The 27,741-nt window shown below is 47.1% G+C and overlaps 1 protein-coding gene and 1 pseudogene across 1 annotated transcript in view; one reads left to right on the top strand and one right to left on the bottom strand.

Moving 5' to 3' along the window:
• Window positions 1-3,038: 3,038 nt before the first annotated feature.
• Ent3 (equilibrative nucleoside transporter 3) overlaps window positions 3,039-27,741 on the bottom strand; it is a 454,360-nt gene continuing 429,657 nt past the window's right edge. The window contains exons 10-11 of the mRNA XM_075700951.1: window positions 4,185-4,431; window positions 3,039-3,356 (exon numbers count right to left, since the gene is read on the bottom strand). Coding sequence (XP_075557066.1) covers window positions 3,115-3,356; window positions 4,185-4,431 — 489 coding nt within the window. The 3' untranslated portion in view covers window positions 3,039-3,114. The remainder of the gene's footprint in view (window positions 3,357-4,184; window positions 4,432-27,741) is intronic.
• LOC142591771 (U2 spliceosomal RNA) lies at window positions 20,942-21,121 on the top strand (annotated as a pseudogene).

Here is a 27,741-nt window from a genome sequence, read left to right as displayed (position 1 = left end):
ATTATTACACTGCAATACCATTCCAAACGTTTCCTGCATTCCCCTATCATACTTTCCCTATCACACATACGATTATTAATCTCTTAGAAGGACGTCTGCAACTTTGACGCAAACGAGGCAGCGACTTCACGAATGCAATAAAGTAATAACTATTCGATAAAAAATAAAATGATTTCGTTCCGCCGGTCGGCGAACTCTTTTTTTTTTCTTTTCTTTTAGCGAGAAAGGAACTTCAGACTGGTTAGACGGTGGAGAAATGACTGCCCTTTCATTTTGGCGCCATATGTTCCATGCCGGAAACGGTCTTTAAGGTCTCTCTTTGTTCTGCACCGTCTTGTCGCTTCACGCTCAGCTGGAATGAAGAAATCGCGCTAAACAAAGCACACAGCGTTCAATACTTTTAGAGGCTTCCTTCTCCAACTAACCTGCGGGCTAAGGAAATCCCAATAATTACATGTTCGAAGAGCACTGTTTATTTTATTTTCACCAAGTTCTCGCACACCCGATCGAGCTCGCTCCGTAGTTTCGTTCAGTATCGTTCATAAAAAAAAAAAAAGCGGCCAGCCAATGTTACCCGCCTGTGAATGCGCCCCGCCTAAGACGAGCTGCACATTTTTTCTCAAGCGCTTCGTTTTGAGCAACAGTGCAGCCGTGCTTAACATGCATGTTGAGGCGCACTGTGCATTATGATTAACCATTCATTACTGCCCGCTCATTCGCACAACAGCGTCTTTAACAGCAATTGATTATTCGGTCGAGTCTGGCTGCCATGCGCTCGTGTTTTTCGCAGTCGCTTTTACTGTGATGAATGCGCATTCGAATGTGAGCGAGGAGTAAACTGTTGTTGTTGTTGCTTTCGCTGTTGTTGTTTTCGTTGTTGTTAAAGAATGCATAGAGATTGAAACACATTCCCAATGAAGCACATTCGAGCTTGAGCTAGGGTTGTCTGCTGCTTAGCCGTGTAACATAATCAGGCAATGTGAGTCAACGCTCCAATCTGATGCTCTCAGTTCGAGCATCAGCCTCCTAATTAAACTCAGAACTGTGTGTTCTAGGAAAGATGCTGCAGCAGTGCGTAAACACTGCTTTGATCGTAAAGGACGCAAGAACATATTTGTGGACACCGATTTTGCGTGCCCAGAAAGAATGATTAGGCCAGAGTTCATGATATTACGTGCGCTGATAGAGTCCCGCGTTCTCATGGTCGAAGCTCAGAAAGCCCTCGTGTAAGAAGAGCACGACACTATATATAAGCACAGCAAAGCAATTTTCTTTTTAAATCTTGCACTTCTCGATGTCTCAGTTAAAGTGGTAAATGCTCAGACGCCCAAATTACAGGGGTCACACTATGCATGCCCCAACAAAGAGAGAGAATGCAAAAAAGCTAAGCATATAAACGGGTAGGGATGTTAAATCAGGGTGCGGCAACGTTCAGTAACAAAAGTACCTCAACATCTCTCACAAAACCAGCTGGTTAGTGCACAATACTTTAAGAAATCTACGCGAATCAGTTTAAGAATCCCTTCCCGAGTTTTCTTAACACGTCCGGAGTTCATCCGGGTGACCTCTAGCTCACAATGATAAAGAAATTACGCGTCCGCTATGATGGAATTTCAAAACTCGTCCACCATCACAACACCGCATCATCTACTTATTAGGCAGCAGACGCATGCATAGGAGGAGGGAGCAGTCACCTCACAAAGCCTTCTCGCTGGACTGCGAGGCGCAGCCATGCAACAGCCGCACTAAACGACAATGCTCCAATTACAAGAGAAAAGGAAAAGCAAAGATACCGAGACGAGCGAAGTATGGTACAAAGCATTATTAGCGTCGCCTATCTTGGCAATCACGTTCGCACGGTTATTCTAAGAGCGCCTCGCCACGTAATGCAAGCCGCGAATCGCGGTCACCCGCTGACGGTCGTGGCGCAGAAAACGTGACACTGCGTTGGCATCCAATGTTCGGAGTGCTCGAGTATCGGCACTTGCAAAAGAACAACGCTTCGTGTCCTCATTGCACAATAATTTGTAAAACATTCTTTCATTCATGGTGTACAATTCGCGTTCTTTTCTTTTTTTTTTTTTTGTATGTAAAGGTTCTCTCGTGTAACCCGCTTATATCATCTCTGGGAGACAGTTTTCTTTTTTTTTTTCGACGGAAGTGAGTTCATCTCTAACAGGGTAGCAAAAAGTGACACCATCAGCAATGGCTCGTGCCACTTCTCGCACGTTTGTCGCCGTCTACTCCCGTCGGATGACGGCGAAAATGCATGCTGCTGGCCGAGGATATAAAGATCGCCCTGACGCTTCCTCGTCGCTAGTCCCGATGCAGCGGACCTTGTTTTCCGAACGCAAGCTTGGTAGCACCCACTGCGCAAGCACTCCGTCACGTGGCTTTCTCATATTCCGCGGGCTTTCTTTGCAACCAGGAAAAAAGGACTACGTGAGACGTATCGTAAGGGCAGCCACTCGATCGGTGGTTTCTGAAGGTGCTCCACAAATCTGCGTATCATACGTGGGGTCCTCAGCCAATATTTAAATAGTTGGGTAATTAAACTTAAGTAATTAGTGCGTTATAGGGAAAACAAATAATTCTATGTTACTATGGGCTATTGCGAATAGTATGCGTTCGGCTCAGTTCGCTTCCGACGCGCGTTTCATTTTTAAATTCTTGGCTCAAGTTATGTGGGACACCCTGCGTGCGTGCGTGCGTGCGTGCGTGCGTGCGTGCGTGCGTGCGTGCGTGCGTGCGTGCGTGCGTGCGTGCGTGCGTGCTCTGAACCACCGTCAGTCAACTGCCTTTCGCTCCCCGGGACATCCAAGAGACGCGAAGCGATACTAACGCATTTCTCTCGCATTTACCGCAAATCGCCACTGATATATATATTTTTTTCAAGTCATCTTAGCTATCGCTCACTTATATGCATGCACACGATTTTCTGCCTAGCAAGAAGACTTCCTCCTTACCCCTGCAATCATTATTTTTTTTTGCAACCTTGACACTAGGTAGTGTGTAAATTAAGGGACAACAGCATAAGAGACCACCATTTTATGCTTTAATGCAGCAGGTTCTTCAAGAACGTGCTTCATGACGTTTGCGCAGCAGTTTGTGCTGTTATAATGTGTCCAAATGGCGAGTAACATTCACATCGACGCTCGCCAGCGAAGACAAGGACTTCGCTGTCGTCGACCATGACGTGGTCGTCTCGTTCAGCAGAGCCGAGGTTAACCTGGTAGGAATGGTTTCGCCGCAGTTAGGCGCCCCAAAGTCGTAGCCTTGAATCAAATACACCAACAGGTAGGCCAGTCCTGATCCCGTGGTCAGGCCTACACTGTACGATAGCGTCATTATGTTCCCTGGAAAGAGAAAATAAATGCATAATGAAGGGCTGGTTACGATTTCACCACCTACTTCCGAGCACGCACAGGCACACCGGCTGCCATCTTATACAACACACGACTTCACTTATACGGCGCATATCTTCGCATCTATAGATAAAAATTTGGCGTTACAGTCGTCCAAACACCGTTAGAATCATGAGCACGTATTTTTCTATGACTGGGATTGCATTAATTGAAAAAGAACAGTGGCTTCCTTTAATTTCTCACGTATATATAGGTCAGATGTGTTGCCTGCAAGCCGTTCAAGGCTAACTTAAAAAAGTTCAGTGTTTTACGTTACCAAATAATACATTTAAGCGTCCAGCGCTCCGTGCAGAAACAAGCCTACACGCTTTTGAATAAGCGCGCCGTTAAATCAAGTTGACATTTGGGCAGCAAATCATAACTGGCGATAATTATCGGCAATTTAGACCGTAGAGAAATCGTCCCATTTGCCTTAATAAGCGCCTACGTGAGCCTAGGTAGCATAGACAGAAACCGCATATTTACGGCAACCTCGCCTCCTACACCAAAATTATGTACAATGTGCGTTCACACCTTTAATCCACCCGTGCCAGAGCTATGTAACAGAAAAGCTCAAGGTGTGTTTAGCGCACGCGAGCGCGTCACAGTGTGCCCGAAATCGCAAGTTCGTAAGAGATACGAGGTATTTTGGAACGTTACTTCGATAAACGAGTTCGCCACGTGGCCCGTGACGCATACGCGCGCAGCTGTCGAGAGGTAACCGCGGTCGCATTCTAAGCGTGTTTGGGGAGTCTGCCTACGCTCCGCTGCGACACGTACCAGTGAGCTCCTTCTGGTCGTCGGGAACCCTGCCGGGGGCCAGTATCATGGGCAGCGATCCCAGCAGGCCGTTGGTGACGCCCAGCGCCACGGACAGGAACATGGCCCAGAGGTCCGCGGTCGTGGAGCTGCCCGCGTCCCAGCGCGGCAGCGCGCACAGCGCCAGCAGCGGCACCAGCACCACGCGGCTGCAGGAGAGCCACACCAGCTGCGAGCGGGACCAGTCGTAGCGCAGCGACGCCAGGACCTGCGGCGAGACGACGCCTTGTCTCTCGGGGGTCGTCGCCATCGTCACCAGCGGGGCTCGCGTGCACGCTGGTGGCACAACGAGGAGGCGAGAGCCTCGTCAACCTGCTAAGCTGCTCACTTAAATGTCCCGCCTTTCTTCATTGCGGTCACCGATGATACCGTCCACCTCCAGTGGCTCAGTGGCCATGGCGTCCTGCTGCTGATAACCAGGTCGCGGGCTCGATTCCCGCTTGCCACGTGCAATGAAAAATGCTGCGCACCCCACTTCGGTTCCCGTAAAGAAACCGAGGAGTCAGATTGTGGCTGTGGGATATAAAACCGCATATTGTATTTTTAACTTATAGCGATTCACATTTATATACGAATTGAGGTGTCGTTTCGCTGCTGCAGACAACAGACGCTGTATGTCTCGTTAAATGGGCCATTTGATGCTTTCGCATGAAAACTCCGACACTCCAGAAATTGCAGTAAACTGATAATAAAAGAAATTCCAAAAGCACACCTTCCAGATGAACGGAACTGTGAGCACAAGTTAGGTTTCTTTCCTTCTGTTTCGCAGTACGCATTGCTCGGATAACGAACTCTTTGCTTACATTATCGACCCTGCCTTTCGCATCTCATTTATCTCACTCGTTCTCTTCCTTATACTCTGTTAAATAACCCCCCTCCCTCACACTCACACTGAAGGGCTCCTAGAGCTTAATAAACACTAATTACGTCCATTGGCATGGTAGCAAGGAGATTAATGATGATTTATTTCCCGCGTCAGTGAAACCGTCGCACTGTCGATTTTAGCTTTCACATAGACAAATTCTATTAGTCCTCATAGTCCTAATAGAATTTTGCGATGGAGAACTGAAAACTTAGCATATAAAGGTAATGTCGCTTTCGCCATACATGTATGTATGTATGTATGTATGTATGTATGTATGTATGTATGTATGTATGTATGTATGCATGTATGTATGTATGTATGTATGTATGTATGTATGTATGTATGTATGTATGTATGTATGTATGTATGTATGTATGTATGTATGTATGTATGTATGTATGTATGTATTGTTACGGTTAATGTTGAACCGGCTTTACTTAAGGGACGAGGTTGATGGTGAAGTCAAGATGGTGTCCCGAGGCTGCGCCAGCTAACGTCTTCCTCCTCTTCTCCTCGCCCGGCTCATGCCGCAGCAATCCCCGGTTGCCAGACGAAGCCCGCTGGGCAAGTCCGAATCACTGGGAAAGCGTGGGGTTAAACCGCTTAAGACGGGCAACATGTACTAACTGGGTCCGGCTAGACCGACGACCAGCGGACGTCAAGCGTGCCACCACGTACGTCAAGTCACTCAAGCGATCTACAACGACGAATGGGCCCTTGTACTGGGGTAAAGGGTTTTCGCGTAAGCCACGTTCACGTTTCGGAGTCCACAACCACACAAAGTCTCCTTTAGCGTACGAGACAGACTGATGTCGGCTGTCATAGCGCTTTTTCGATCGGTGTTGCGATGCCACAGTACGAAGACGAGCAATACGCCGAGCAATACGCCGGGCAAGACAAAGCGTCTTGGCAACAGAGTACTCGCTGTGAAAGTCAAACGGTAGTACAGTGTCAATGCAGCTTAGCGGTGGACGTACGTAAAGAAGATAAAAAAGGACTGTAATCGGTCGTCTCATGCTTTGCAGTATCATAAGCATAGGTGATGAAGGGAGTACGTCATCCCAGTCTCTGATCGGAAGATACGTACATGGCCAGCTTGTTACTTAGAGTTCTGTTCGCACGTTCTACAAGCCCATTTGTCTGAGGGTGATAAGGCGTTGAATGACGGACCTGCGAACTGCAGAGACGAAGCAGTTCTTCTACGGCGTCCGCAATGAACTGACGACCGCGATCGCTAATGATGACGCGGGGGAACCATGCCGAAGAATAATGAATCGAAGCAAAAACGTTGCAACGGACGCAGCTGTTGAAGATGGTACGGCCACCGTTTCCGCGCAACGAGTAAGATGGTCGACACATACGATCACCCATCGGTTGTCGTTAGATGATCGGGGAAATGGGCCCAGAAGATCAATACCCACTTGTTCAAATGGCAGGCAAGGCGGTGGCAGAGGTTGGAGAAGACCTGGCGGAGCGGTCGTAGGGCGCTTGCAGCGTTGACATTGTTCGCAACTGGCGACGTAGTGCTTGACTGTGTCTCGCATTCTGGGCCAGTAAAAACGCTCCTGTGTACGGTTCAAAGTTCTGATGCATCCTAGATGGCCAGAGGTCACATCGTCGTGCATGGTTCTCAGTATGTCCGCTCGCAGACTCTGCGGCACCACCAGAAGGAAGCGTGCGCCTTTAGCCGAATAATTGGTCTTGTAAAGCAGGCCGTCACGGACACAAAATCGACCGGTGGCTCCAGGACGCGATGCGGCTACAAATAGAGGTTCCAAACTAATATCATTTTCCTGCTCTGCTTTGAAAGTCATCGAGTCTGGGAATGTAGAAGAAATGGGAGCAAAACAGCCATCAAAATTGTCTTCGTCGCACTACATCGTCGTCAGAGGAAGGCGCGAGAGACAGTCCGCATCTGCGTGGCGACGCCCAGACTTGTAGGAAATAACGAAGTGGTACTCCTGCAGTCGAAGAGCCCAACGTGCCAGTCGTCCAATCGGGTCACGGCGAGTCATCAACCAGCATAACGCGTGGTGGTCAGTAACGAAGCTGCCCCACGTTGTGAAAGTATCTTCATGGTTCTCGAACCACACTAGCGCAGTGTCTGTGAGGAACAGAACGACAATGTCGAGCTGAGCCGTGGAGTTCTAGCCATTGTACTTGCTCACATGTTTGTAGTGGGTGAGCCATTCCTCCACGTCCTCACCGAATTTTCTTGAGAAAGGGCGGGGCTTGATCTGACGCATCCAGGCGCCGGTTGTTCGCACTGGTGCAGCCAGAGAAGGCTGTTGGACGCCGCTGTGGGACATCGGGATCTCAAGCAGTGTCGGAGGCAGTCGAGCGAGGCGTCGGCTCCGGCGTGGCACTTGCTGCAGCAGCTCTGTCGTCTTGGTCGAAGTACCCAGCACCTCCACCACAAAACTGTTACGGTTAATGTTGAACCGGCTTTATTTAAGGGAAGAGGTTGACGGTGAAGTCAAGATGACGTCCAGAGGCTGCGCCAGCTAACGTCATCCTCCTCTTCTCCTCGCCCGGTTCATGCCGTAGCAATATGTTTCATAGTCACCAACTAGCCACCTTACACTCATGCTAAATAGTCTGCGTTGGATAGTGCGACCCGCGCTGGCTTAAGCTGTAATTAGAACAGAATAGGCGTCTCACACTTTCAGCGGCGCTATTTCAGACAAAGAAGTTAACTACACATCTCGAGTGCATTCTTTCTCTTCGCCTTTTACGCAAACTTGTAGGATAACAGAGAAACCTGAGAAGAAGCTAAAGAACGGCGCAAACAACGATGGAACGAAAGATTCAGAGCCCTTCCCCTAGGTGAAGATGGAAGACCAGGGAAGCTGTAGTCCTCAATCGCTGCATTATGTTCTATATGGTGGTTATGCTATATTTGGAATCAGAATCAGTTTCATTCATGACAAAAACGGAGATAATTACAGCATGTGTATATACAGAAGGAGGTCCCGTAGTTAGAAACTGAAATGGAACCTCCTGTGCATGATGACTAGAATTAATAATACAAACAACAATGGCAACGTGTAAAATTTACGAATAAAGGTTTTAGGAGAGGAGGCATAAATGAAGAAAAAAGCAGCATATGAATTCATTAAACAATAACAAGGCTTCGAATTAGTCAACAAAAGGTGAAACTACAAAAATAGCTTAATGAAAAAAGTAAAAAAATGCGGGAGAGAAATAGAGAAACAAAGTGAAAGTTAATAATACAACTCATACTATACTTAAATGGGAAAGTCGGAGGAAGCTAAAAGAAAATGCTTAAGTTCTGCACGAAATCTGTAAGCTTTGAACAATTTTAAAGGGAATGGTAATGTGTTCCACAGAGATAAAGCAGAAAAGTGTAATGACTGCTTACCATAGTTGGTGCGAACTAAGCGTAAAATGAAGTTGATATTTTCTGCAAATCCAGTATTATTTATATTAGTAAGGGATGTCCTTGGTATGATGGTTACTGGAATATCCTTGTTTAATGCCCTAAGAATAAATATGGCCAGGGTATACTTAATGAGGTCAGTCGCATTCAAAATAGTATGTGCATGTAACAGCTGATTTGCGCTAATGCTACGAGGTGAAAATGTTATTAGTCGAATAGCTCGATTCTGAAGGACTTGCAACGAAGTTAGGTGACTGTTATAAGTGTTTCCTCATGATTCAATGTTATAGTTAATATGAGAATAAACAAAATAATAGTAAAGCAACGTGAGAGTAGAAAATGAGAAATATGGTCATGCTTTGATTAAAACGCGTATTCGGTATGTCATTTTCTTTTAAACATTAGCTATGTGAAGATGAAATTTAAGATGGCGGTCAAATTCCACACCTAAATAGGTGCAATGATCAACAGCAGTGATTAGGTGATTGTTGATGGAAATAGACTGAAGGAGTTCAGGCGATCGCTGATGTGAGACAAAGACGACAAAATTGGTCTTATTATGGTTAATCTGGTAGCTTGTTAAGTTCACACCATGTGGAAATTTTCACGATATCTTCGTTGAGCTCACGTGTTAGCATTGATATACAATTGTTGGAGCTAAATATAGTAGTATCATCAGCGTACAACATACACTTGGATGAGGAGAGGCAACTAGGCAGATCATTAATATTAATTAGAAAAAGTAGAGGACCTAATATGGACGTTGTTTGCTGCGTCTATCTTTTTTTGTATTTTTCTTTTCGTTGTATTTTTATTTTCATTTTATTTTATTTTTATTCTTATTTTTTATTATGTTTTACAGCATACATAAACACTGATGTTTCGAAACGTACTGTCAAGACTAGCGTTCGGGCAGCAGCATTAATCGCTCCGGCGCAATGTTTTTGTCAACATCTCGGACGCATTTTTTTACGGATCCTAGCCATAGATAGCTTTGCTGCAAATGTTGCTTAAAATATTTTTTTTCAAAAACATCTGCTTTTACCCTTGTGCCTGGGACCTCTTTGGGCCCCACGTGTGACAAGGGCATTTTAAGGGCACATTACAGATCCCCGAGACAACAGGGGCATGTGCCATTGAGCTTGGACCCTTTCTGCACTATCACCAGGATCGGCCCACACGATGATTTCTATTTGTCAGGAGGAGGAGGAGGAAACATCTTTATTCAAGAGAAATTTCAGGGCGTTGTAGATGGCCGCTTGTTTGCGGCAACCTCTTCTGCCCGGACAATGATCGCTTTTTGTACTTTTCCTCCGAGGGACCGCATTAGGGTATCCATGTATGTCGTTTCTGAGGGAGCTGGCAGAAGCACTCTGGGTGGGGAAAAGCCCCTCGCATTCCCAGAGGATGTGGCCTTGGTTTGCTATGGCGTTTTTACCGCAGTTTTTGCATACTGGGTCAACCTCTCCATTTGTGAAGATCGCTAAGCGATGAGGAGTGGAAAGGGTGTTAGTTTTAATTCAGCGGAGGACAGTGGCCTGCCTCTCATGAGGTTGCAGTGTGGCATAGGGTATATTCTCATATCCTCTTTACATAGGTTAGTAAGTTCGTTGTAGGAAGTCACTACCTTACATATACCTAACACATCTTTTGTCCAGAGACTAGCCACAGACCATTTTGCTGTAAAACGACAGGCGTAGCCTCACAAGACAGGAGCCTTTATGCAAGATGAGATAAGGTGGGAAATGGAGTCGGATAGATCATGCAATAGCAGGTAGAGCACATAATCGCCGGTCTGCTGGAATGACTGAGTGAATGCCAAGGGAACGGAAACGCACCCGAGTGCAGCAGGGGATAAACGAGGGAACTTGTAGGCACATACTGAGTCAGCTGGTGGCGCAAGACATGAAGATCGCCGAGGGATGCCTTCGTCCTTCTAAATCTGACGCTGTCTTGTCTGTGCTGGGTGCTGTGCGCGCCTCCCGAAATTTCTCAAAGCGTTTCTCGACGACTCATCGGAGGGAATGTTCGAGGCTGCAATTGTGCAGAAATATATTTACGAAGCCGGAGTGAACAACGATTGTAATTAATTTCCGGGAGATTGTATTTGCAAAACAGCCCTTGGCCAAACTCGTCCCATTTCTAAATTTCAACGCTGGGAGCCAGACGTTGTTCAACGTTAGCCTATGGTGCTGAGTCTGACAATATTCGCCGTATTATACCGCCACCTGCAATGATTGAAGGAAGTGCGCGGTTAAGCTCTCACTTTTGTGCGAGTGGTGATCGTATTTTTGCTCTCCTCATTCTTCTCGGCGTACGTCTTCAGCAAACGGTCGGGTGGAGGGGAGCACGCGAAATTGGATTGGATTGCGCTCCTGATTCTTGCACCTCGAAGTGTGGCGCAAGACAAGACGGGTCGAAGCAATCATCTCCACGGTTTCTCGGAACAACTGCTAGCGCGCGCGCGATCTCAGCATTTTTTTTTTCTTCCTAGCTTTTGGGGTTGTGCTCGTATCTGCGGTGCCACGTATAGTGGCGCTGTCTGCTTGTACTCTCCAGGCTTCTCCCTCTAATTTCACACGTCTTTTATTGCGACCATCGTCGTCTGAACCACGTTTTCACTTTTACAGCGTTGTACTACCGGGAACAGTGACTGCACACAAGCTTCTCTTTAACCACGAAAAGCCCGGCGTATAAATTTGGATTCGCTGAGTTTGATGACTCAAAATTTTGATTTGGGTACGGAAAACACAATGCAAAGCCCGTCGTAGCGTGTTTAATACGCTGGAGTGAACTTTTGTTGCGGATGGTTCAGATAATTAATTACTACTTAAATAATTACTACACTAATAAGTTTTAGTTCAAGTAATATTTTCTTATGTAATTTTTGAGCGAATGCCATCTCGATGGTAAGAAATTACAGCGAATGAGTTATTCAAATTTCCCTCAGTGAGGGACAATCAAGGGTATTTTTCCAAGATAAAGAGAGCCAGCGACAACGAGACATAATTTCTATATTTCACTAAGCATCTCTATAACTGTTAACTAGAGGTACGCTGTAACAGGGATCATGACCCCGCCATGGCGCTGATAACCTTTGAGGTAAGTTGTATTACTTCTTAAATGTAGAGGGTTGAACACTTGAACTACCAGGGCGTTACCTCGTTGTTCTTAGGCCGAATAGAAATATTCAATATTTTTTACTGTATATCTCAGAGCTCACCACGCTTTTCTATGCAACCTGTCACCTTTCGGGAGTGAGTGCATCGAGTTACATTTCACGAATTTGCCCAAACCAAATAGTCCTTATTAGCCAAAAAAGGCTGAAATTTCGAGCAATATATTCAGTATAATAGTATGTATGTACAATAGTAAGAGATTAGAACTGTCGGCACTGCAGCGTTATAACTAAAGCGTAAACGCAAGTGGCAGAAAGTGCTGCAGTTTGGTTGTGGTGTGCCCTCGCAGAGTTAGTCTAAAGTTGGACTTGTCTCGCGAGCGCGCTGTGATGTCCACTTTCTGTCACTCCGCGTGTTAACTCGGTCTCTTCTTGAGGCTAGCAATGCCAGCTGGTCCTACGCAATTGCTAGCCCGAGAATATGAAGGCAACAGCCAATCAAGCGGCACCCTTGACAATCGCTACCATAACGTTCTGATACTTCAACGTGTTGTGTTCAGAAACAATTCTAGCTGGGCATGCTAATAAGCTTGACTATACGTTCTTTTTTACAGTGTCAAAAACAGACATGACTCGTTCTCTATCATTATGCCCTTCTTCCCCAACATAGCTGGGCTCTCCATCAGTGATGAAGTATTGATGAAGCAGAATCTTACACGCACCTGTCACTTAGTGTCCTCGTCGTTATGGCGCCATTTGTTCCCTGCCGAGATGCAGCATTTCTGTGCCATCCATGATCACTGTGGCCGCAGCAAACGCTAATTATTTCCGTATGGGTATTGCCGATAGACTTACGTGCGGCTGCTGTGGGTTCCAGAAGGTCCTATAGACAATCTTTCGTGCATTCGATACGACACCCAGCGCTATTTTTTCCGGACCACATTAACAGGGAGTCAACTAGCGTGATTTTATAATAAACTTGCAAAAGTGTGCTACGTACAGGACACAAGCAAAGGGCCAATATCATCCAACACGGTGCATTAAGACAGATAGACTTCGGGCGTTTTAAGAGGTGATGACGTACGATAGCCTTCACTGGCACTAAAAAGGATTTGCGCCTTCTCTGCAGCGTTCTTGAAGCGTACCCGCATAAGTAACAGTTTGCAGTAGTACTGTTCGTTGTGTTCTCTGCGCGCAGTGTTACTCTCTCTAAACTTTTCAATTTCTTGTCCCACACACAAACTCATCCGTGCACAGCACTGAATTGCGGACTTTCACCTTTCCTCTTTGGTACTCCTCTTTCTCTCTCTCTTTCTGCACAGAAAATTCTGCGAAAAGCTAGTCTGTTACGATTTAGTTTCCTTATAAATGTTTTATTGGGCACAGTGCACCAAAATCGAAGCCCGATGAGCTAGTAGCGCAGTATCCTCGAAAACAAAAACAAAAAAACAGAGTGTATTCGAGTAAAACTATCGAAATAGTTTTATTTAAACGTTCTACAAACGTAAAACTATGGTTAACTGATATCATATAGTTTAGTTTCTTGGTTAACATGCAAGCACACGCATGCACATGCAACATGCAACATGTTAACATGCAAGTACATGCAAAAAAGGAAGCACATAACATGAGGCAAGCATGGCGGGCCTGTTGTCGTCGTGTCGTGTTCTTCCATTTTCCCGGCGCTGTCATTATGTCCAATCATATTATTATACCCAACGACTCAGAACAACGGGTCCAACTTTGTGCCTTCACTAATACAGTTACAGGCAGCAGTGTAAGCATCCCAAACAGGAAACGGCTTCTGCCGCGATCTAGCTATGTGCCAGAAGTGCCTGGCATCCCACGTATGCCGCATCCTCACGTAGTGCATGGCACCCACGTGTGTTGTCTGACGCACACATTTCCATGTAGTACGCGGGCCTTATTGCACGTGCTTATAGGCGCGGTCATGCGTTTGCGTGTGTGCACTTGTATTTACGCACATTTTTGCGCATCTCCGCGCATGTGTGTATGTGTATGCATGCCTGTGCACACGTGCGTCCGCGAAAAGCGTGCGCCTTTATTGTGTGCCAGTGTGTGCTTATATGCGTGTTCTTTCTTAATTTTTTTTACCGTTTCTCTTCGATTGCTTCTTTGCTACTTATGCATTGATCACTCGCTGTCGGCTTTATTACTACACGTTCTATGTGGATCTCGCTGGGGAGGCCCTTGCTGGAAATGCGCTGAAGTAAGAAGCATGGCCGACGAGCGATGAGATATGAGCGGTCGATTTGGGCGTCGCCGTGGGATTAGTGGCCGGAGAGGAGGAGACGCCCCAGATGAGATGGGCCGGTGCGCGCAACGCGGCTCCTGATACGTCGTCGAAATTGGGATTACGCGAAGTAGAAACGAAAGTAGAAGGGAAGCTTAGCGGACGACGAGAAGGGAGTACGACGGGTGATTGGGATTTCTGGTTGACGGCTTGGCTTGGCTTGCTGGAGGAGAAACGACGAGTAGCGCGGGGGAGAGGACATACAGCAGGAGCTCACCGGCGCCGACAACCGTGCCGAGGCACGCTCGTGCGAAGGGATATCTCCGAGAACAATACACGCTCAGCGAGATTAGTCAAGAACTGCCGGCTTTATCTCCTTTCCATTTTCAGTGGGAGATGGATAGCGAAGGAAAGGGCGAGAGTGGATGAAAGGATGTAGCGCTACGAAACTATGGCTACGCGTCGCAGAAATTGGCCCGGAACTTACACTCACTATAGTGGTATACGCTTTCGTTCTCCTGGAATTTTTTTGTCTTCCCTGCACATTTTGCAATGCGCACCTTAGCTCTAATTCCCCGTTGTTATAATAATAGAAGCATATACTTTATGGCTTTCTTATTTATGTTATTTTATATTATGAGGCCCAGTCCTCGTGGGTATTAGTTCGCTGCGAAAGGAATAAGGTTGATGTAGAGTATTGCAAGATTAAGGGAGATTTCTAATTAGTTCCCCGTGCACCTGCCAGCCTTGCTCATATATTTGTTAATTCTTCTTGTTCCTTAATTTAGACCAGGCTGGTGGCGTAATTCCTCCAACATGAATAACAGTAGAGGATGCAGTCCTTCATAATTGAAAAAAAAAAAAGAAACACAGTACGTTTGGATTCCCAGTGTAATGCAGGCACTGTCTTAGTGAAGCTCGTTTTTTTTTTCTTGGCATGATCTGAATGAATGTAGTCTCCAATCCATCGCGTTTTAATATTCAAGAACAGCCTGAATGCAATATAAAATTTCGCCACAAATGTTAGGTCCTACTGGGACTCATTTCCCGTGAGGCGTATCTTGACCTGCCTGCAGAAAGAGGCGGTTGGGAAAGGGGAAGGGGCGTTGGTCTCTGTTTTACTGTTGTATCCTTACGCAACGTGTTGTTTGGGGAGCTCGGTACAGTTTGTGGGGATGCGGGACTCTCACGCGTCCCCTTACGCGCTGTTCTCTCCTCGTGTCTGGCGTGTCCGGACACCGGACTGGACGAACGTGCCACCGTTCGCGTGACCGTACGCGCGAACGGCCAGGCGCTGGTGTCCAGCATGGGGCGGACATATTCGCTTGCTGCTATCCAGTCGCGGTGAGCCGGACTTCCGCGATTTGTCGCGCGCCCATCGGCATGTATTGTGGGGAGCAACTCGGCTAGCAGGCATTGACCTATGAAAGGTGCAATAAATGCCCCTGTGATTTTTTGCACCGCTGTGTTATCATTCCTTTGACTCAACCGCACGGGCGAGAGTTACCTGACAAGTATTGTCGTATTGTAGAGACGAAACACATGGGAGGCGGCAGGACAGGTACCCCCGGCAGACTGAACGCACAATTTGACAAAAGGTACAGTTAGTCCGAGCTGTCCGTAGAGCAGCACCACTGACCAAGCGGCACGCGTGTTACCAGAGTTCTGGCGCAGCACCCGCGTTGCTTCCCTGCACCCCAATCCTGGTAATTAGTCGAGCACCAACTTAGCTAGCAACCCGTTTTACCGATCGTTAAAGCTTTTTGTCGCGTATTGTATTGCATCGTGCTTTCAGTGTGTCATCGATGCCTTTCCTGCCCTCTTAAATGCATTTTGTTACTTCAATGCGCTAATATATATCAAGTTAACTCTTTCAAAAGCTTTTCGCGTCAGCTGATGAAAAGTCTGCAGTTCATCATAGATAATAAAACCTTAGAAAAATGTTAAGCTGCGCGAGGAAGACGAGACAAGAATAGAAACATAGACGCACGCACGAAGCGCTTTGTGTGTGCGTCTATATTTCTATTCATGTCCTACCTTCCTCGCGCAGTTTAAGATTTTTCTGAATTTATAAACCGACTATTCCAACAACATGCCTTACTTCAGACAAATTTCACATACTCTGTATAGAGAACATGTGCAGTGTTTGTAGTCAGCGAACATTATATAAAAGCCATTTCCCTAAATCGACATGCCGGACAAACAGCGCATACAACAGAGCCGATGACAATCAACTGGCGGTTTCATTCGAGGACCGGAAATATATGCAAGAAAAAGACGGACAGCAACAAAAATAGCCAATGTCACAAAGAAGACAAATAAGGTCGCAAGAAATCAGACATCCAATGAGGCAAACGCTACGAAAGGCCGGCACTTATCACGAACTCGACGTATTATGCGGAAAAAGTGAAGGCACTTCTCAATAACAAGGAAAAGTAAGCAGAAAAATTCAATGCCATTCCACTCGCTGAAGGTGAATGACCAGTAAATCTTTGTATGTGGGCCCCTTAATGGCGTGCATCATTAGAGGCTGGATTGCGCAACATTTTGACGAGACGCACAGAAGAGAAACACACACCACATAGCGCCACTTGCAAGTATAGTTTTATTTCCTTGTCAGTAGGATAAATACAGGAAAATACTCAAACGGGGAGAGCAACAAAAAGAACTTTACAAATATGGCCATCCACCAATGCCAAGCCGGCTTTGTCACGTGATCATTTATAGCTGCACTCGACATCGCAAAAAAGCAACGATGATACAAAATTTCAGATTAGCGCGTGAGGAAATCTATTATTTTTTTTTTTTTTTGCACTAAGGGAGACGGGTGGCATGCTTACGCACATACTTCCCACACGCGCGATCTCAGCGGCATCGATTATCTCTCGCGTCATTTGGCTGCCATCTTTGCTCACAATCTTGCATTGCTTAAAGAACGGCCGACATCTGCAATCTCTACTGCAGGGAAAGGGCAGCCCCGTGTGCAGCAACTGTGCCGATGTCGAGACGCTCGGGCACCTCCTACTTCACGGTCCTGCTTTCAGTGTGGAGCGCACGGACTTGTGTTCTTCGTATCGGCGTTTGGGACTGCCTTGCGACACGACCAACGCGCTGCTTTTTCCTGTTGCCCACTCGTCTATCGTCAAGAGTGCGCTTGCGGCACTGCTTGACTTTTGCAGTTCGACACAACTAAGAGCGCGGCTCTGAACCTCGCATTCGCTTACGTTGTTTTTTTTTTTTTTTGCCGCCTCCTCCTTTCTACTCTCATCTTTTTCTCCCCACACCCGTTTCCCCGTGAAGTGCTGTTGAGGTGTCCTCCTGTGAGAGACAGTTACGGCACTGCACTTATCGCTTCCATTCTCTCTAAAATCACTTCACACACACATTATAATCATGTTCCTTTAATCTTTCGTTCAAACATCGTCCGTGTGTCGGATGTACTTTCTGCCACACTGAAGTGGAACAGAATATACCACTCCTTCAGTGCAGTTGACGAACTTCTTTCAGTGTTGTGTTTCACATCCTCGTTTCTATGTGTCACCTGGCTTTACCTTCGCACACATGCTCAGCCATTTTTCCGGTGCGGAAAACACCACTTTTACATTGCATCTTTTACCAATGTTCTTTATACGGTGAGCGATCTAATGAATGTACGGCATCACCACACGTGAAGAAATAGTGGTGATGTCGTACATGTCGAGTGCCGCAAAAAATAATCACGTGACAAAGCCGGCTTGACATTTGTGGATGGCCATGTTTGTAAAGTTCTTCTTTTTTTTCTGTCGCTCTGCCCCTTTTAGTATCTTCCTGTATTTATTCTGCTGACAGGGGAATAAAACTATTGTTGCAAGTAGCGCTCTGTGGTGTGTGTTTCTCTTCTGTGTGTCTCGTCAGAGTGTTGCGCCATCCGACCTCTAATATGCTATACCAACACGCCCAGTCTTCAACCTTGGCAAGCCGTGCATCAAACGCTTTATGGATATAAATGGATACTGAGGCGCAACTAGTTGCTGCTCGACGATCTTGAGCAGCAGAAGATGATGAGGTATACACAGCCATGTATTGTTGCTAAACGCGGCACGACACATTTTACTAACGAGTCCCGGCACGTCGAAGAGGCACGCACCTCAACGCACTCCGAGGGCACACACTGTTTCACCGTAGCCAATGCGATCGTGGGCTGGTCGACGTCCCGCAGTGCAGTAACGGTTGTAAGGTCATTAGAAAACCACAAGCGGTCACACACAACACAGGCCACACAAGATGAGGTTCCCCACAAACTCCCTCTGAAACGCGGCCGTTGCTCTGGCGAAACGTTTCAAGTTTGCGAAATCGGGACCACACAGTTACTTGAACTTACAACAGATCTACACACTAACTCGAAGTATAACTTACAAATTGATTGCTTGTTTCTTGATTTTTCGAAGGCATTCGAACGTGCCGCACATTGTCGCCTAATATCAAAACTCTCCGCACTCAAATTGGACGGTCTAACCTTGTCATGGCTCCGTAACTTTCCGTCTAATCGTCAGCAGTTTGCTATTTCAAATAACTTCTTTTTGTCCGTAACAGACGTTTCTTCTGGTGTAACCCATGGTAGCGTCCTCAGTCCCTCGCTTTTTCTAATCTTTATTAACGACCTACCACACAATGTGTCCTCCTCTGTAAGAATATTCGCCGATGACTGCATAATTTATCGCCTATTTAAAACTTCAGGTGATCACTTCGTTCTTCAGCAAGACCTTTAAAAAATTATTAGCTGTTGCAATAAATGGCTAATGACATTAAATAACTCAGAATGCGAAGTAATATCGTTTACACGGAAGTCGACAACCTCATCGAATCCTTACCATATTATTAATTAGACTGTTGCAATGGCTACACGATATAAGTAAGTAACCAGGGGCCGTATAACGTAAAACTATTGCAATCTGTTTTTATCCCAATCCCCTGACGTCAAATTTACGTAACCGCCGACGCAAGCATCGGGCGGTCACCCCCAGGGTTGTCTAAACAAACCAATCAAATGCTACCCTCGTTCATAGGAGGTCACTTTTGTTTGCTTGAAAAACGAATAACATTGCCTGCACTGAGCGACCTGTCTTATGTAATTGGCTCACAGGAGGCGAGGAGCATGCTCAAGTGGAGAGGTATTCTATGGGGCCGAGCCACTGCACTGAGTATCGATAACCGGAGGAAGAGGGTGGTGCCGGCGTCTGCGCTTGGTCCGCTTTCTCTTATTTAGCTTGCGGTGGCTCGTCGAGTATCACGGCAGTATGCAACGGAAGCTTAAGAATGACGCTAAAACTGATCCTCAGCAAAGAAGAGTTGGCAGAACGAGGTCGTGAACGTGCCGAAAGTTCTCGAAAACGTTACAGGGCCACGCAAAAAGTTTTATTACACGCAAATAAACCCGCGCTCTCCGGCAGGGGCGAGTAGCCAGTGCCGGAGCAACCGGCAGCAGCCATCTTTTATTCCTTTCGGAACAGGGCAGCCTGCGGCTATTCAGAATAAAATTCCCTTTTCTTCGGCATATTATTGCATGTTTAACGCGTGCACGTCACTTTGACGCGGTAAGCTTTTGCGGTTTTGTGACGTCTCGTGAGAGGCAGGTGAAGTGGGTGCAGCCCGAAAACTTTAGACCAATAGCCTAGGGCTAATAGCGAAAAGGCGTCCAATCAGAAATAACTATTTTTGTTTTGTTCGGTCAAATTATGCATAATCGGTATGTACACGTCATCTCATACGGAGAGCTATCGCAATTTTCGTGACGTCGCGTGACAGACAGGTGAAGTGGGGGGTGGTTCAAAAAAGTTTTTGACCAATCGCGGAGGGCTGATTGCAGAATTGGAATAGAAAAGTTTGGAATAGTTTTATGTTATAGCGCTCCAGGAGTTCTATTCACATCGAATCTCTTCCTGGTCAGAACACATCACGTTCATTTCAGCTAACGCCTCCAAATCGTTGGGGTATTTGCGACGCAACTTAACAAATGTCCCTTCAAATGTTCGCAAGTTAGCTTATCTAACTCTCGCTCGTCCAAAGCTCGACTACGCGCCTTCCATTTGGTCCCCCTCACTAGAAATGCTTAATTGAAAAGCTAGAAGGGATTCAGAACAGGGCAAGCCGCTTCATCTTAAACGATTACAGCTACCCGTCCAGTGTAACACAACTAAAACTTAAACTTTCGTTACAATCCTAGAACAGTCGCGGAGACATTGCCCTGTTAACACTTTCACGAATTCATTCACTCCACTCGAACACCACCATGCTTGAAACGACCCTACTCCACATCACATAGGCTTCGTAATCATTTCAGCTATGCCCGAATTTACGGTTCTACACATGCATTCCATTACTCTGCTCTTCCTCGTGCTGTCAAATTTTGAAATTCTCGCCCGGGTAGCATTGCATGCCTGTCAACTACGATTCATTCCGTGACGCCTTGACCGACTATACATGACTAAAAAATGTGTTGTTCTACGGTTGTCGCACCTTGCTTTCTTGTACATGCAATATGTTTTACACCTTATTTTCACTTTAGTACCGTTATGTCGCTTTGTTGACCGTTGTGTCGGGATATCGAGTTAATAACTTTCTCTTCTTTTTTTGCTTTTGTAAATCTTTAATACTGTTTAACACTGTCGTTTTGTTAATTACACGACTGCATTGAAAATACTCTGTGTGATTCATTCCTTGTTTTCATATTATGTTTTTTCTTCTTTTACAAGTGAATCGTGAACTAAGTAATGCTGTTTCACCTCGGTTGTAGTTATGGTTGTAGTATGTGAACTGATACGCTTTTATGGATGTCATGTAATGCATGTATTTTTTTATGTATTATTTATGTACTATCCCCCTTACTCAATGCCTCAATTTGAGGCTTGTAAGGTATATTTAAGTAAGCAAATAAATAAATAAATAAATACATAAATAAATACATGGACGGTTCGCACTTCATTCCGCCCTGCGGTCCTGGCGGGCAGCACGCTTACGGGACCGCCACCATGGGAGAGCGGAAGGAAGGGAGATACGCAAGCACTTGGAACGCCGATAAAGAGAGTACGGTGCGAATGTAGACATAGCCGACGCGGGTCAGAGAGCAGTATCTGTTATTATAAGCTTAATATCTGACATGGGCTATATTTGAACCTAAGGTACTAAACTAATTTTTGTATGTTGGAGGAGTGCTTGAAGCATGCTTCACCTCCGCTGCGGGTCGGCCCGGTAGTGCACATTCTTCGGGATCGGCCCATGTATGGGGAAAAATTCTCGATCTGGACGACTCGACAGACGCACGCAATTTTTTCCAGAACCTAGCCGTATACAGCTTCGCTCTAAGAACAAAGTGGCAGGGCCAACAAAAGAACTCGTGTAATCAACTAGCAGCCGAAAAGCACTCTTGCCTCGCACTCTTATTCACGGCTTTGTCGCGAACCAAGGGGTTGCAGGGGAGCGCCAGAACCGCAGGACCAGCGTAGCAGGCTCTTAGCTCACGCCGCCCAACTTTATTCTCTTCTTGCATTGCCGACCGAGAGCGCCGACCTTTGGCGCACACGTGTAGCAGCGTCGATGAGCGCTGCAGGGCCCCCTGCCGAGACGGAACGGTGAGATGTACGGTGAGATTACGTGCAGATTCATAGATACGCCGGCGACATATCCGCGGGGAGCTCCGTGGGAGGCGTCTCGAAGTAGGCCGGTTTGAGGCGGTGTAATGAAACTACCTTTCCGCGACCATTTAACAGGATGGTGGCGGACTTCGGCGTGTTGTGGAGGACACGGTACCGCCCATCGTAGGAGGATGGTGTAAGAGGTGCCTTTACAGCGTGTCGTCTGAGGAAAAGGTGGGTCGAAGACGCAAGGTCCGGATGCACACAGATGCTGTAGTTCGAAGATTGAGGCAGGACGGGGCGCAGTTGCTGAATGCAGTTAGTAGAGCTATGAAGGGGGCTAATTGGTGAACGTTCATGGTTATATTGCGCTCAGTTTTACACAGTCCGTCCCGTCCTTCACTTACATCGTCTGTGTGAAACTGAGCGCAATATAACCATGAGCAGCATGCAGTCCTGTAGGCATTGAAAGTACCGCAGCGGCTGAGATGAGGGGTCCGAAGGAACGAAGAAGTTTCCAGGAAGCTGCAGGATTCCACTATAGACGAGTTTGGTCAGATGACAGCCAAGGTCGCAACGAAGGGTAGCGCGTAGGTCAAGAAACACCATAGGAAGGTGGTCGAGCCTGTGCCCCCGATCCAGGCGCGCAATGAGGGTAACCTTGAGCTGGTGGTGAATTCTCGCAACTATGTCTTTGGCATGAGGATGATATGCAATGGTACGGTAGTGTTTAGTGCCAAGCAGGCGGTTGAGGGAAGTGAAGAGGGTACAGTCAAATTGCCGGCCGCGATTAGTGGTCACGATGCTAGGGAAACCGAAGCGGGAAACCCGTGCTAAAACGAAGGCTTCAGCTACCATTTCCGCAGTGATGTCCGGAATGGGCACGGCTTCGGGCCAATGCGTGAAGCGGTCAGCCATTCTTAGAATGTACCGGCAGTCGTGAGAGAAGAAAGGGTCCAAACAATTCAAGATTGACGTGGTCAAAGCGACAGCCAGGTGGCAAGAAAGACTCCGTGAGGGTCTTCGTGTGGCGGGTCACTTTGGTGGTCTGGCACGCGAGGCGCGAACGTGCCCACAGGCGAACATCGGTGTTAATGAATGGCCAGACGTATAGCGCTGTGGAACGAGGTGCTGCGTGGCTCCGATGGCAGATGTCGTGAAGGTATTCGAACACCGCACGACGTAAGGCAGCCAGAATGAAGGGGCGATGTGCAGCCACTGACATGTCACACCAGAGTAAGCCAGGCACAAACGAGTGAAGAACGAGTTGTAGACTGAGGGAACGGGGATGGCCACGGCAGTGATTGCAGCTCAGAGTCCTCCTACTGCACCCGATATAGACGTTCCCAGTCCACAGTTGATGTCGAAGTGCCGAAGGAGTTGATGCGGGAGAATGAATCAGCTGCCTTGTTTTTACAGTATTTGATTTACCGGATATCAGTAGTGAACTACGACTATGCCAACTGGTAAAGTCCACGTTCGACGTACTTGGAAACGTTTGTACGGAATACATACAATAGGCTTATGATTAGTTAAAACATAATATCGCTGGAACCTCCAAGAGAGTGGGAGAGAGAAACGAAGAGGGAAAGGTAGGGAGGTTAACCAAGGACGTGGCCGTTTGGCTAACTTAGACTAGGGGGGGGGGGGAAGGACCGATAAGGAGAAAAAAGAAAAACAATAGTCAGTCATTCACAGTCAGTCGCAGAGGAATTTTCACTGTTACAAGCATTCATAGAATCCATGGTCCAAGCTCAGGGTCCTCCAAGAAGAGCAGAAGAGAGCTTTTATGGCATGCAAGAATGCATAGTCAATGCCCTCCAAGAGCAGAAGGGCTTCCGTGGCATTTTGCATGCTAGAATGCATAGTCAGAATGCCCTCCAAGAAGTGTCGGAAGTGCTGAGTGGTGGAGTAGCTAGCGAGCGGCTCGCGGCCAAAAATACTGTAGCGAGTCTCGGCAGGTTGAGCTTCCAAGAGAAACCCCTCGGAGTCGATTTGCGGCTGGAGAACAGCACCGACGACCGCGCCGGAAGTATGCACCATGATGCGAATGGGCACGTTAGTTCTGGGTGGATGAGATGCACCGAACCGGTGACGGCTTGTTAGCAGCCTTCAAAGCAGCTTGAGCTTCGATATACAAGGAAATCGCAGATGAGGAACCCTTCGTCGTGCGAACAAGGTGAATCAATGGGTGCAGAAGCTTAGCGCATTGCGGAATAAAGCGTCGGGAGAAATTCATTAGGCCCAGGAACTGACGTGGTTAGCGTAGGGTAGTGAGTGCTGGGAAGTCTTGCACAGCCCTTACGTGGGAGGGCAACGGACGAATTCCCGGAACAGAGATTTGGTAACCCAGGAACTCGAGCTCGGAAAAACCAAAGACTCATTTCTGGGCGTTGGCAGCCAGGCCAAATTGTTGAAAGCGTTGATAGAGTTCCCCGAGGTGACGCTCTTCATCTTGTGGATTGCGACCCGCGACGAGGCTGTTGTCGATGTTGGAAAATACAGCCGGGAGTCCGCGCGGTACCTCGGCAATTAATCTTTGGAACCTTTGAGCTGGGCTGCGTAGCCCAAAGGACAGCGCACATACTCAAACCGCCGGAAGGGCGTAGTAATGGCAGTCTTCGCGATATAGGCAGGCTGAATGCGGATTTGATGATAGGCCTTGACAAGGTCCACTTCACTAAAGATTTCGGATCCTTCCAAATAGCCTGTGAAATCTTGAATGTGCGGAAGGGGATCGTGGACCGTGTGAGCGTTAAGCAGCCGGTAGTCGCCGCACGGACGCCAGTCACCCGGTTCTTTCTTGGGTGCCAGATGGAGTGGGGAGTCCCAACTGCTTGACGAAGAGCGAATCCGGGACTCGAAGCGGGTGATGATAGAGGACTCCGGTGTTGAAGAGAGAGCGGCGACAGGAGAACTCGCGTCGTGGACTCGATCAGCGAACTGGGCGAGTCAGTCGAGGGCAAAGTAAGTCAAGGAGCTCTGCCTGCAAGCGCTACAGGCAGACTTCATTCAACAGCGCACCGTTCGCGTCGACGTTGCTTGAGCCCAGGAGCCGTCGCACGCTGTTGAGCAGCAGGGAAGGGCGGCGATCTCCAGGCTCCTCGAGGTGCGCGCTCTCAGACGCCGTGGTGGGGTTCAGAATGCTCCGCTTCAATTGCTGGTATGGGGCATCTCCCAAAGGGGCAGCGATGACGTCCGCCACCTCATGAGCAACCCTAGGCGACATGTTGGCAAGCAAGTGGCGATACTGAGAAGTCTCCGAGATGATGTGGTGCAGATGGAAGGAGGCCTCAGTGAACCAAACCTGTGAGTCCTTGCACGAGAACGTGGGCAGGCGATGCTGTAGAGCTGGGTCATCATGCGTGCGGAATGTAGAATCAGGCGGAAGGTTGCCTGAAGGCGGTACGTTGCTGGGGTCAGTCAACTCGTAGTCCAGAGTCACCAATGTCGCGTATTGAGGGCTTGCAGCAGAACGCCAGCACCAGAGGACCAGCGTAGCAGGCTAATCTTACAACGGACCAGCGCGTGCCGTGCTTGCACCACGAGCACGCTCCGCCAAGTTTATTTGCCTTATTTTTTCTAGTGACGACCGACAGCGCCGACCTTCAGCGTCCGCGCATCGCCGACCCGGCTATGCGCCCGGTGGGCGGTACAACATTACCCTATATTTATCAGCTAATATGAGCAGATTGTCGATGTGTTACGCACTTGCGTAAGAGAAATCTAGGGAGGCAAAGCGGTCTATTGGAAATATGGCTTATGCAACTGAACATTTCCAAATGTAAGTTCATGCATGTATCAAGAAAGCGAAATAACCTCAGCTATCCGTATTCATTAAATTCTACACCACTCTCTGAAATACAATCATACAGGTATCTTGGAATCATCGTGAACAACAAACTAACATGGTCTGAGCACATTGCAAAACTTTGTACAGATGCTTCTAAGTTGCTTGGGTTTATCAGACGATCCCTCGCTTTTTCACCCCGTTCTGTCCGTCAACTCGCCTACGTAACATTCATCCGTTCGAAACTCGAATATGCCTCGGCGATCTGAATCCCCATCAGAACTATCTAATCGATCAGCTTGAAGCCATCCAAAATCGCGCGGCCCGTTTTATCACATCGCAGAATGACAGACGACACAGTATAACTCTTATCAAGGCATCCCTTTATCTTCAACCCCTGGCACGTCGGCGTAAAATTTCACAGCTTTGCCTATTTCACAAACTATACTATACCTTGCCGCAGCTAAGAAATTATGTATTACACCCGCCGCTTCGCACCTCACGCCGTCTTTTCAACTCCTTAAGTTGGCAGCGCATACATGGCTCCACAAACTCATTTAATAAATCTTTTTTACCTAGCTCCATGACATTGTGGAATGACTTACCCGATTCCATAGTTACTGAAATAGAACCTAACAAATTCAGTCACTTATCAACAGCACATTTCAAGAGCTGAGTTACTTTGCCCTGTTTTTGAATGTGCATACGTGTTTTGTTTTGTTTCCAAGTTGTTCTTGAGCCGCCGTGTCTATCTTAGTGTTGATGCTTCTAATGATGTTAATGTTGAACATGAATCCTGCACTTTGTATTGCTTTTTGTTGTTACCGACCATTGTATATGTAACGACTGCTCCCCCCCCCCTTATGTAATGCCCTAAGCCAAGGGCCTTTAAGGGTAAATAAATGATGATGATGATGATCTGTAGACTGCGCAAAATTTAGAATGACAGAAAGCTGAAGGAGTTTATAAGGAGTCATATAGTTCTTTTCAGCAGGCGTATAACGAGCCCAAACAGAAATTAGATGTCTTCCGTTCGTGTTACGTACACGTGCTTTTGAAATCGTGATTAAATTTATTCCCATGTAAGGAACTTGACAATGGGCTTGACGAAACCGCGTAGACGAGCTGAAGTATTGAGAATAACGACAAAGAGGCGGTGACATTCTGCCAGCCACACAATCTGCGACTGTGCCGCATATGGGTAAACTATTCATATTTATAACAGCGCCAAAAAACACGGACAATGGAGGACGCAGGATGTGTTTTTTGGCACTGTTTGAATATGAATGATCCGTACCAACTAGCTCGCACCCAAACCGTTCTGGGTAAATTATGCCGCCGGCTAAAGAAGGCGGAAGTAAATCCTTCTGTCTCTGCTGTGGGGCGCTATAACATAAAACCATTACAAACTCTTCTATGCCAATTCTGCAATCAGCCCTCCGCGATTGGTCAAAAACATTTTTGGACCACCCTCACTTCACCTGTCTGTCACGAGACGTCACAAAAACCGTGATAGCTCCCCATCTGATATGACGCGTACACGCTGATTATACATGATCAGACCGAAAAAAGAAAACTAGTATTTCTGATTCGACGCCTTTTTGCCATTAGCCCCCCGGCTATTGGTAAAAAGTTTTCGGGCTGCACCCACTTCACCTGCCTGTCACGCGACGTCACCAAACCGCAAGAACTTACCGCGTCAAAGTGACGTGTGCGCATTAAAGATGCATTAATATGCGGAACAAAACTGAATTTTCTTCTGAATAGCCGCAGGCTGCCCCGTTCCGGAAGGAATAAAAGATGGCTGCCGCCGATCGCTCAGGCGCTGGCTACTCGCACCTGCCGGAGAGCATGGGTTTATTTGCGTATAATAAAGCATCTTGCGTGGCCGTGTAACGTTTTCGAGCACTTTTGGCACGTTTACGATCTCATTCTGCCAACTCTTCATTGCTTAGGATCCGTTTTAGCGTAATTCTTGAGCTTCCGTTGCATGCCGCGGCGATTTTCGACCAGCCACCGCAAGCTGAGTAAGGGAAAGCTGACCAATCGCAGACGCCGGCACCACCTTTTTCATCTGGTTATCGAATATCAGTGCAGTGACTCGGCCCTATCGAATCCCTCTCCACTTGAGCGTGCTCTTCGCCTCTTGTTAGCAAGTTAGATAACAAAGCCGCTCGGTGTAGGCAATGTTATTCGTTTTTCAGGCAAACAAAAGCGACCTCCTATGAACGAGGAGAGCATTTGATCGTCAGAAGATTGGAATGCTTGGTCGAGGAGAGCGTTTGATCGTCAGGAGATTGGAATAAAAACATTTTGGAACAGTGTTACATTATAGGACCCGTGGTTGCAGCTCGGAAACTATTGGCACGCATGTGCGTTGTCACCAGCGAGCGAGCAGTATTTGATTCGTAGCATCATTTTTTTCGTATAGATATTCAGAAGCTTTGTAACAAAAACGGTTCACTCGCAAAATGTGAAAGT

The sequence above is a fragment of the Dermacentor variabilis genome, chromosome 8 (genome assembly GCF_050947875.1).
Source record: "Dermacentor variabilis isolate Ectoservices chromosome 8, ASM5094787v1, whole genome shotgun sequence".
Lineage (NCBI taxonomy): Eukaryota > Metazoa > Arthropoda > Arachnida > Ixodida > Ixodidae > Dermacentor > Dermacentor variabilis.
This window is presented reverse-complemented; position numbering and strand designations above follow the sequence as displayed.